Below are 12,385 nucleotides of genomic sequence, written 5' to 3'. Positions count from 1 at the left end.
GATAACTACAGCTATTTTCTCCATTGCAGTCTATACCACAGAGACTAAACCAAATGGGTTTATGCTAACCCCTTTTATGTTTAAGGTTTTTTAAAAACAACAACAACAACAACAAAAAGCAATAATGAAGTTTTGCAATTGCTATCCTTTTGAGGAGTTGTTCTAACCTTTGGGAACTTTTGGGATTTAAGATTCCATTCAACGGAGGTGTGGGGTGAGAAATGTAATGTAAATGCCAGGATTAGTACACACCATCTTTCTTATAAGATAGATGTAAATAAGAATGACGGGAAATTATTATTCTGAATTGTGTGTGTTCATTTGAACAATGTTTAAAACCATGCGCATCAGCAGTAGCTACACTGGGTCGCATGAGAATTATTTTTTAATGTAACAACCTTCGAATGCTAAACTACAAGATTCCAAATTAATAAATCAAATAGAAAGTTGATACTGTGCTGAATATATTTTAAAACAAAAACAAAAAAACAAAAACAAAGACAGTTTCATTAACTAGACTGCTTTTGTACTTACTATTTGCTGATTAAGGGTAATTCATTATTAGATTAATCTCAAATATTGTTTGAAAAATAAAATAAATCACAAATAATAATAACATTTTTTTTTTATTTTAACTTTATACTGCGGTAAACTGGAAGAATAATGTCTGTATATTTTTACCTTTCTATAACCTAGAATAATGATCTCTTTGTATTATAAACTGTCATCAATTTTTTAAATTTATACTGGGCACTTAACCTTGTATATATTCTTGCCTTCTCTTCCAATGTATTATCCCAAAGGACATAAGAAGATAATCAATTAGAAAACCAATGTCTACCTAGGTGAAGTAGCCTAATATACCGGATGTGATTTTATTAAACTAGTCACTCCTTTTGGCACATTTTGAATTGTTATGTCTTCCCTAAATTTACATAAAAGTGTGGTCTCTGCATCATCGCTTCTATTAAAGGGCACTTGAAGAGATGGAGACACTGCAATCCTCATTAGTGATTTTTGTACTCTTGTTATAGGCACAGCATCTCATGCAAATTAACTCTTTATTGCAGTCACCATTACTATTGCAGCAAATTAACTGCCTGTTATCTTTAATGATATGCTGAACTTCTCTTAATTCAGCTATCTTTTTATCTTGATTACTCCTCTAATCAATAAAAAAAATGACAGAGCAGCATTCAAAACACTATTGGCTTAAAGAAAAACTGCCGACACAAAGACCCTGAAAGCTTTTTCACCTACTGATTATGTATTAGAACGATCTTCAGATCAAACTGAAGTATATTCACGTTGGAACAAGCAGGAGAAATGAAAGTTAGCCATGAGTAGGTTATTTTATCTTCCCTCTTGATACTCCATATCTCTGTTCAAAGTGCAATTAACTGTGCACCTATTTGTTTTCAGTATTTCAAACATGGGTGTTTTATTTAGAAGTGTACACAATAATACATTTGAAAAAAAATTAAATTAGAAATTAAATTAGAAACTTAGAAGCTTAAGCATAATTAAGAAAAATACACGCTCATGTAAATTTGTAAACACATACACAGCAGGTGTTGACCCTTGGCATTTAACACGGCTGAAATCATTGAATTAAGTTCAAGCACACAGCTCGCAGTTGCTGCTGTGGTTTTGCACAGAACCAGTCTCCCTCCATTTCTGCACTTATGAATGGCCAGCTTTGATGGTGACTCCCCATATTCCTCAACAGGATATTTTTCTTTAAATAATTCTCTGCACATTTTGTATGTTTTTGTTTCAGTATATGTTTAAACCACAAAAACACGTTGTTTGAGATGTGTTTGAGCTCCCACTCAGCTGATGTGTTTGAACTGATTACAGCTCCCTAATGGCAGTCAAGGTCAGAACTGTCACGTGACTATGGTATGAGTCACCTCTGTTTTACACCTTGAAAAGGAAATCTAATATTCTAATTTATTATAGGGTAAACTTTTTAATAAAACACCTTTAACATTATAGCTGTCTAGTGTAATATACTGTGCATATTTTGTATTTTTTTTCTGTTTGGGTTCCCCTTTTAAAAGAGTCTAGACATTTTTTTCCCTCCCCATACCATAAAGCTACCAACACTCCTGGAATACTCATTCTCGGAAAGGCCTGCTCTGAATGAACTTTCAAACACATGCATTAAACAGAAGAAATGAAAAAGAAGATTTGTCAATTGAAACCAAACATTACTGCTGGAAAACGGAAGGAAGTTACTTTTCAGAGCGAGTTAGTATAGAAACTAGACAGAGCTGCTCTTGCTTTTGCTTGATCCCCAAAAGTATCTCTGAACTCTTTGATAGTGACAGTGGGGTCACGATGGCATAGGGGGTGTCCCATTGAAATTTTGGGAGAGTACAGAGACCTCTATTGGTGAAGGGTGGTATTTATTGGCAAATTAGTGAACATTTGTTAACAGGAGACCCCGAAGATAAGGTCTTGTAAACTTTAAGTAACTCTGAGCCATTTTGTCAGTAACAGTTCACACAGAAGGATGAGGCAACAAAACAATGGTATAAGAAAAGAAAACCGAGACTGAATTGACACCATTGGACACCAGCCAGGTTAACACCATAAATGATGTGCACCATTAGTCACACGTAGACCTCTTGTAGGGTTTAGATACGAGTGAGTTTTTTTTTTATGAATTTGACTTACTTTCGTCAAAGTTTATTACACAGAGCAAAAGGGTTTGAGCTTCCCTTACTGCTAACAAAATGGTCTCACCCACGTTTCTTTCTTACTATTTTCCTATCTCCCCTACATAAGTGTCAACCCGGATCCTGAAATGGGAACCCTAGTAATGCAACTGCATAAACTTCATGCACAGACCCTATATTTTATAATATAGTGCAACTAATATAAATATCATCTCAGCACAGTAAAAACGGAGACTTCCGGTATAACAGGATTCAATATGACAGTATTATAGGGAGCAGTGGTAACTTAATAAGATGCAGACAAGCCGAGAGCATATACCTGCAGAACAAAGGCTCCCACAGCGTAGCTCTCGCAGGGTAGTGCTGCGTGCGCAACTCGTGGTTACGTCATGCTTCATTCACCGCAACACCGCTACCACGTGATCATAAACAGGGTATTGGAGGGGGAGAACATTGAACATAGTGATTGCCCTGAGAGAATTAATTGGTGATCCACGGCCAATACCCCACGAACCTTAGGTTTAGGTTATGGTTATGAAATAAACTTCATTTTAGTACCTAGAATCATCACCCTTACTATGTAATCGGGCTGTAGCATATAATGATGACGTCTATTACGAGTTGCGCACGCATCACTACCCTGTGGGAGCGTTCGTTGTGCAGCAATACCCTTCTCAGTCACGCAGGACAAACACGTGGGAAAACAGCACCTAAATAATTTGCATGAAATAAAGTGTAAATTACTGTCTACATTTCTTTAATCAACACATTTGCACGAATACAACGATTTTGTCTGCAGAAAAAAAAACAACCGAATTATCGTTTCCAGTTGATGCTACAGTTTGTTCTCCAAACTCATGCATCATGTGAGTGCTTCAGAGTGAAACATTGCTGCGTTGACTCATTCTTGGCAGTCGTTTCCAGTCAAATTAACACAAATATTTAAACAGTGTCTCTACCTTTTATACGGTTTGAAAAAAAACAAAACAAACAAACAAAAACAACCTTTGTCTTCCTAAGTTACCATTTACATCTATCAGCAATTAAGAGATTGTGTGTGTGTGTGTGTGTGTATGTGTATATATATATATATATATATATATATATATATATATATATATATATATATATATATATATATATATATTCCAAGTCATCGGTTTATGTGCAGAGGTGGCCAAGCGCAACCAAAAACAGCTCAGGTCTAATAATAGCACTGCATAAAGATTAAGAACATTTAGAAAAACACACAGCAGCAAGCACAAATTAACCACTATCTCATCTGCAGGAGTCTGTCATGTGTTGGTTAAATTTGGAAGAGACATGTGATCTTAACAATCACATGACTGCTGCGCTGAAAAAGAAACAGGAAGTATTAGGATAGGGTATGCGTGAAGTGGTGAAATTTCAGTTTTATGAGATAAAAATGTGTCTTTTGTTCATATTTGGGTCTGCGATTTCACTGCTGTTCGTGGAGGTGAGCGAGGGCACTACATTAGAGACGAACCTGCCTTTAAAAGACGCGGAATGGGTTAGAAACGATGTGCTGAGGAGTCTCGCCAAACCAGAAGCCGATGACCAGTCTCCATACTCCCTCGGACAGTTCTCGCTGGGTTTTCTAGACCAGCTTGAGGTCAGCAACCAATGCCTGGAGCTCCTTCATAGTTTTAGCATTAAATGCGTTTCGCACGTAGACTGCACCCTGAGGAACGCCCGTCCTGTCCGGGTGTGTGAGAATTGTTACCAAGACTTCAGCAACCTCCAGGAAGTATATCGCAATATTTCACAGGTATGTTATGTTAATGTTTTAACTGTGTGCTGTCTAGGTTACGAGGCTGATAAACATTGGTCTCCCCAGAATGTACCGTCTGCAGTCGAAATAAGGTTATTATTTGTGGCTGATGCTAGCTGTGTAAATTGAAAACATCAGAACAGTTTAAATCGACAGTTTATGAAGGGGTCCTATTACCTGTAACACAGGAAGTGAATGGAGATTAATAGTTGTATCAAACTTGTATCTTTATTAAACATTTATATGAATGCCTTTTGGATTTCTTACAGCTTCCAGATAATTAGTTCTGTCATGTACAAGGTTTTTTTGTTTTTGGTCTGAGGGATGTATTTTCTTTGTCACTCTTCACAGATCATTATTTGGTGACCATCTTCTTTCTTCAACAGGATCCAGCAATGTTCAATTGCATTCGGAAGTGGAAATAATCGGGCCTATGGTCCTAGACCTTGATATCTCCACCCCTCTGTTAACACATGTAATATATATATTATATATATAATCTCGGGAATCTAAAATGTTGTTCTGTACCCTTTGGTTTCCAACAGGAAAGCCAGGTGAATGTGAGCTGCAGAGACACTCTGCTAAGGTCAGACAGGCTGCAGGTCATTGTCTCTGTTTACGAGTTTCTAAATGGGTTCTGGGGCAAATCTGAATGTTCAAGTAAGTAGTACTTCTGGCACTATTGTTGGCCAAGTTTGCATGTTCCATGCAAGTTCTTGCTATTGTCACACTGTTGTGTTTTGATACAGAGCCTGAAGATTACATTTATTTGAACCTGCTCCAGATACCTACTGGAAGAAAAAAACAAACATCGAAGAAATAGTGTAGTTTTCAAACGATCACCTTTAGAAATGATGACAGTTATTTAAATTTTAAATTTTAAAAGGATATTGCATCCATAACTTCTATACTCTTAAGGTAAACTTCTAAGACAGTTGCCAAACATTTCGGCTAGTGCTTTCCTCAGTGTTGTTTTCTTTCACTTATTTTTGTTTTTTGTTTTAGGGTGTTTAACTAAGGAGGACAGCATTTCCAATGATACACTCAACTTTATGAACGCACTCAATCAGTCACTGGATTGCTTTCAGAAGTTTCAACAGGTAAATGATAGCATAAGAGATACTGTGTAAATATAAAGTCTTTCACTAATGCGCTTGACACTTTTGTTTGGTGTTTCTTTCACTTTGTTTATATTTTAATACCATGGCAACCTTCTACTGTTCTCCTGTACTGTACGTAGCCACAATGTGTATACAAAATATATAGGATTTGTATTTTAAAAGCTGCATCCTTTCACCCTGATTATGTGCAGAAGTAAAGCCCGGTTAAACCTTTTGTATTATTATTATTATTATTCAAAATAACAATAAATACTGATACTCAAGTTTATTTATTTTCTATTTACCAAATGAACCCCTTGTCAAATTAAACTAGGGGGTTTATGGAGGTTGTCTGTTTGTCTGCCTGTTTGTCTATATATAACACTTACATTATTATTATTATTATTATTATTATTATTATTATTATTATTATTATTATTATTTTTATTTATTTCTTAGCAGACGCCCTTATCCAGGGCAACTATATACAGTTGTAGTCAAAAGTTTACATACCCGAATGGAAATTTATAAATTCTAGAAATTTCTCGGAAACAAAGAACTTTAGGAAAAGTTTTGCTACAAAATATTTTTGTTTTTGTGGATGAGGAAAAAGTTACAAGAAATAGATGTCTACAATGATTTATTTTGCAAAACTTCAAAAATGCTAATGCAGAATTATTCATACCCTGACAAGGAAATTTAAATTAATAGCTACTTGAGGCACCTTTAGCATTAATAACCTCTTTTAAAGAATTAGGATATTTGTCAGTGAGCTTTTGGCATGATTCTTTAGTGATTTTTGACCATTCTTCAACACAAAATTGTTCCAGTTCATTCAAATTCCGAGGACTTCTCTTGTGCACAGCCTTCTTCAACTCATACCAAAGATTCTCAATCAGATTTAGATCGGGACTTTGACTAGGCCATTCCAGAACCTTGATTTTATTCTTTAACCATTCTAAAGTAGATTTTGATGTGTGCTTTGGATCGTTGTCGTGTTGGAACGTCCAGTTGCTCTTTAAAACAAGTTTTGTAGCGGAGGGTTTCAGATGATTGTCCAATATCTTTTGGTATGCTAGGGAATCCATTTTACCATGTATTGGCACTAAATTTCCTGTGCCAATAGAGGAAAATCAGTGATGTGAAAAAAATGTCCATGTCACTGATCGCTCTTATGTTGAGTTTACACTGGCATGCTTGTTTATTCTTTTTTACTTTTATTTTATTGTAATATATATATACATTTCGTGATGCTGGTTCCTACAGATCTGTTATTTTGAAGACGAAGACTGTAGGTGTTTTGTTTATAATCAATGTAACGCATATTATTTTCTAGTCAGGAAACCTTTCTGAACTGTGTAAACAATGCAAAGGAAACTACAGCAGGCTCAGTGAGCTGTACAGCCAGATGGAAAAGAATTTCACACTTTGCATAGATCTTGAGGATGCAGTAAGTATTCATATGATAATCTTCTCTGGTACAAGTGCTCTTTGACCAAGCAAGAACAACGTAATTGTTTTAATGAATAATTCAGATTTTAACTAATAACCCTGCCATCATTTTTGGCACTTGCAGAAAAGCCACAATGTTGACCATATTAAGCAATATATTGCTACAGTACAACATGGGACATAATTGGGTTAAAAACTGTGTGACTAGTGCAATATGTTTACAATTCAGATCGAATGGAATGGCAGAGTAAGATTACACCGTGTAACAATTTTATTTATTTTTTTGTTCCTGGGTAGTAAGTGTTATTTCCTAATTGCTTATGCCTCAAAAGTATAGAAAATGGCTATTATTCCCCACAAACTTTGCTTTTGTGACCAGGACAGTGATATTTTGAAATGTACCTATTTCCAATGAGAACGGGCGAATTTGTGTCTTTTCGTTCACATAAAGTCAGAAAAAAACAACATATGAATCCAAATTAACATGTATTTATACTAAAGTAATACAAAAATGACTACAAAAGATTTAGAAGTGAGTAGTTTTTCGAGATTTACGATTATACTGTAAATCACTTTCACAAATCAGCCACCAAATGTAGTCTCCCATCATGTTCTCGTTATACTGTCCTTGGTAGCGGCGTTCAAAGTCCAGCATATCCTGGTGGAAGCGCTCGCCTTGCTCCTCCGAGTACGCTCCCATGTTCTCCTTGAATTTATCAAGATGAGCATCAAGGATATGGCCTTTGAGACAGCAGGGACACCAAGGCGCACTACCACAGACGGGACTGGCTACAGCGGACCGAGTTCTCTGTGGGGAGGAACAACGTCAAGTGGGAGCCACTGGTGGACCCCCGGAAGGTGCTGATGCCACCAGTGCACATCAAATTGGGCCTTATGAAACAATTTGTCAGAGCTCTAGATAAGAAGTCGGCAGCCTTCAAGTACCTTCAAGACTTCTTCCCTAAGCTGTCTGAGGCAAAGGTCAAAGCCGGTGTCTTCGTTGGACCACAGATAAAGAAGATCCTGGAGTGCAATGAATTCCACAAGAAGCTCACTAGTAAGGAGAAAGCGGCTTGGAACAGCTTTGTCGCAGTGGTTCGGGGCTTCCTGGGCAATCACAAGGCCGAAAACTATGTGGAGCTGGTTGAGACTCTGGTGAAGAACTACGGCACAACAGAACATGGGAGCGTACTCGGAGGAACAAGGCGAGCGCTTCCACCAGGATATACTGGACTTTGAACGCCGCTACCAAGGACAGTATAACGAGAACATGATGGGAGACTGATTCGTGAAAGTGATTTACAGTATAATCGTAAATCTCGAAAAACTACTCACTTCTAAATCTTTTGTAGTCATTTTTGTATTACTTTAGTATAAATACATGTCATATGTTGTTTTTTTCTGACTTTATGTGAATGAAAAGACACAAATTCGCCCGTTTTCTCATTGGAAATAGGTAAATTTCAAAATATCACTGTCCTGGTCACAAAAGCAAACTTTATGGGGAATAATAGCCATTTTCTATACTTTTGAGGCATAAGCAATTAGGAAATAACACTTACTACCCAGGAACAAAAATTGTGTTACATAGTGTTATTGAAGACATACTCGTGTGTTTTTTTTTTTTGTACATTCATGTGAGTCGTCTGTACAGGAAGCACAACATTCCAGTTTCATTTGTACTGGTGGTGCTCTCTGAAAAGACAGGCCTCATTGTTGTTTCATTAGCTCTTGTTTTGAACCGTTTCAGATGAATATGACCCGCAGACTGTGGAGCAAGAATTTCAATTGCTCGTTCCCCCGGGAAGAGACGGTCCCCGTCATTGCAGTGTCCAGTTTCATGCTCTTTCTGCCTGTCATCTTCTACTTGAGTAGCTTCCTTCACTCCAAACAAAAGAAACGCAAGCTCATACCCCGTGAGTAACCAGCTTAATGCGGCTATGCAGAACCCTGCCAGCGAACATACAGGTTATTGTTGAGGTATTTTGACCGGAGATGCCCAGCCGGACAATGCACCCTGTAAAGTCTCTCATCTGTGTTTTTATTGTTTTGAGTAAAACATGTGAATAGTGGTAGTTAATGTCTGAAATTGTTCATAGACAATTGGCTTCAGTTAGAATTCCTCATGCATTTTTCCTCCACAGTTTTTTTTTTTTTTTTTTTTTAATTTAAAAGGGGCTGATGTATATCCAGTTCCATCTCAAGGTCTATTTAAAGTGCACACAGCAATTGGAAAACTAAAGAACATACCTTCTAAACAGAAACAAAAGCTTCAAATGAACTTGTGATTTTTATTACACGAGAGTAGCTGTTATTTACTTGCTAATGCTAATATTGGACCTGGCTGTCACCAAGATAAAATGAGATAGTAATGGTGGAGACCAACCAAGACATAGCTTTGCTGTAATATATGAGCTTTTAGCACTTTCACTTAGTGGATTTCCTGTTGGTCTGGTGCTGATGGCTGAATCCAGGCCAGTTTACTTTCCTTCGCCATCTATTCCTTTCATAGATGTTAACTTCATATGTCATGTAGTGCGCAACGAATCCCAGGCTACCCACCTCTACTGGATACACTCGGACTCTCCACCCCCACTGTTCCACCGCGGTGGCTAACTCTGCGTACCAGAGTTTCTTCCTTTTGTATGCATCATCCATTGAATCCTCCCTGGACACTGTTAGCTCCACCAGGAGAACAAGGCGTGCTGAGGCTGACCACAGGACAATGTCAGGTCGAAGGGTAGTTGTAGCAATCTAGGGTGGGAATATAAGGAGAATCACTAGCAGCCTCCAACTGTCCCACACAAATCTTAGTTCTAATAACCTTTCTGCTGGTTGCTGTCTTGGACGGAGGAATGTCGTTCTCTTTGTGCAGCTATTGCTGATATTGTCGTGAGCTGTTCCTCTTGTTACACATCACAGCACCTGTTTATGACTTCCAACATGCACTTTAGTTGTTCCATGGAAATTCTGTAGCGTCAGTTTGTCTGTAATTTACGGGTTACTTGTTGCCCATATGTTTTTTTTTTGTTTGTTTTTTTGACACAGGAGAACATTCCTTGTTAATGTTGCACAATGAGAAACAGACAACCTGAAAGTGCTTGAGAGAGCCTTCATTATTTAACTGGGTTGTTTGGTTCTGGTTTTGTAACATAAACATGTGTTTTCTCCATTTTAAAAAATTCACCGTGCTTACTTCGAGGCTCTGTATTTCTGCTTGTTAAGGAGACTGTGGCTTGGGCACTGGATGTAAAGGGGACAGAGGGGGAAGGAGTCAATACCCAGATAAGTGCAACTTTAATGCACACAAATAAGCTAGCACCTCAGTTTGCTTCTAATCCAGAGGAGGGCAATTTCAGCAGCACAATGGCTGGCTCCACACTTTTAACAATGTGACCTGCAAGCCATGTCTGTAAGGTTGACTGAGCTATGAGTTTGAAACAAAATAATATAATCTTGTTTTCAAAGGGGGAACATAATGCTACACACAGCGTTCTCTTAAAAACCCTTTCTATTAGATTATGAGTTTGTAGGGCTGTCCCGCTCCTTTTCTCTATGCTCTATGGAGAGCCATAGTGTACAGGACATGTTATACACAACACATTAACATGGTGTGTACCCTGTGAGTTCCAGCTTCTAACCAAGGAGTAATACGGTTCATGTTTCTTGTGGAGCTCTGCTTTGGGCTGCAGACACAAGCAATGATCATTAGGAATCGTAGAAACAGATCAGGAGGTTCTCATGCCTTTCACCTCTGGCCTCAGTCTGGCCTCCAGTAGACGTTTGCCCACATCTGACTTTTGGCATAATTGGCAGACACTGCTCTTGAGAGGCTCAGGTCTGAATGGCAGGGGCTCTTCAGCTCAGGATTGTCGTGCCTGCTGGCATAATGTCTGACTGCAGTCACTCCGCTGTGCTTCATAAGCACTGGATGCGCATGCTCAGTGTACTTCATTCACACTTTGATATCTATCTGTGCCCTTCTTGTTTTACAGCTAAACGTGCAAAATCAAGCAACAATCTGATGAACATTCAAGACAAATAAAGCTGAGCACTGATCAAACAAAACCGTGGAAGCAGAAAACATGGGAGTGAAGAGACATTTTGTCAGTATTATGTGAAGTGACATGTAACTGCTGCAAAAATGTTTAAAAGGACATAAATGCTACCTTTTTTTGGGGGGGGGGGGGGGGGGGTGAGGTTATTGCTTTTAATTTATAGCGTTAAATCCTATTCACTTTACTTGGCCTCCTGAAGCTGCCCTTTCTTCATTACAAACTAACAAGAAGGTGGGATACAAATCTTCAGCAATTTGGTAACCAGCGGCAATAGGATTATTTGCATTATTTAAGATTTGTTTCCAGAGGGGTCTTACAAACCAGTTTTACAGACGGGAGGGGCGGAGGCTAAAAAAGATGATGTTTCACAGTAAGAACCTGAGATTCAAAAAAACAAATCTTCACGTTCATCTCTAACCACTAGGTTAACCTGTATACATCACAGCCAGTCATTTCTGTTTTTGATAATGACAGAAACATGGTGGAATACAGAAAGTTTAATGATTGTGTGTTAAACTGTATATGGAAGTAATGTAGGCTTCAGTAATAGGGCTTTGTACACTTACCCTTGATTACATTTCAATTATGGCTTCTCTGCCCCTATAGCGTTGGGGATTTGAAAACGTACCAAATAACAAAACAAACAATAACTGATAACTTTTGTTGTTTTCTATGCAGTTTTATCAATAAGTAATTACCAACATTTTTTTTGTTATTTTGTACTTTAAAACTATGGTATGTGCATTAACCTGGATTAATTTTACTTAATTATTTTTAAATCAAGCGTCTGTTTTTTTTTGTTTTGTTTTTGTAGTTATAAATTAGGACGTTTTGCCACAAGTAGTGTTTTTTTTTTTTTTGAGCATGAAATTTAAAAAATGCATAATCCTCAAAAGGGCGTGTCATAGAAACTACTGTTTAAATTATCAGTATTTGGGATTTGGTTATTCTGTGCCATTAAAGGTTTACATTGTATATTTCTACAAAAATGAACCTCTTTTTTTCCAATAGAAGAAATAAATTGCTGCTTAAACAGTTTCAGGTCTTTGTTGTGTTAATTAATTTGCTTCTTCATCATCAAGATATTTATTTATTTAGTCAGGAAATGTAGCCTCATCTTGGCAAGACAACACAACCAGACAGCTGCTGGTACATTGTATGACAGATTCAAGTAATCACTTCAACAATAAATAACAGGACAAATTAACCAGACATGGAAGCCTGGCATTAAAACGCTATACAGCTTAGTGTCATGCTTTATGAGAGTAAAAGGGTCAGAGCATTGCATGCAAGTACTGG

General features: G+C 37.6%; 1 protein-coding gene across 1 annotated transcript; it reads left to right on the top strand.

The window, feature by feature from the left end:
- The first annotated feature begins 3,970 nt into the window (after positions 1-3,970).
- ostm1 (osteoclastogenesis associated transmembrane protein 1) lies at positions 3,971-12,124 on the top strand. Its single transcript, XM_034003743.3, has 6 exons — positions 3,971-4,473; positions 5,022-5,136; positions 5,482-5,576; positions 6,913-7,026; positions 8,779-8,944; positions 11,024-12,124. The coding sequence occupies exons 1-6, from the start codon at positions 4,072-4,074 to the stop codon at positions 11,071-11,073; spliced, it is 942 nt and encodes a 313-aa protein (XP_033859634.2). The 5' UTR covers positions 3,971-4,071; the 3' UTR covers positions 11,074-12,124.
- Positions 12,125-12,385: the final 261 nt, after the last annotated feature.

Source organism: Acipenser ruthenus, chromosome 5 (genome assembly GCF_902713425.1).
Source record: "Acipenser ruthenus chromosome 5, fAciRut3.2 maternal haplotype, whole genome shotgun sequence".
Lineage (NCBI taxonomy): Eukaryota > Metazoa > Chordata > Actinopteri > Acipenseriformes > Acipenseridae > Acipenser > Acipenser ruthenus.
This window is presented reverse-complemented; position numbering and strand designations above follow the sequence as displayed.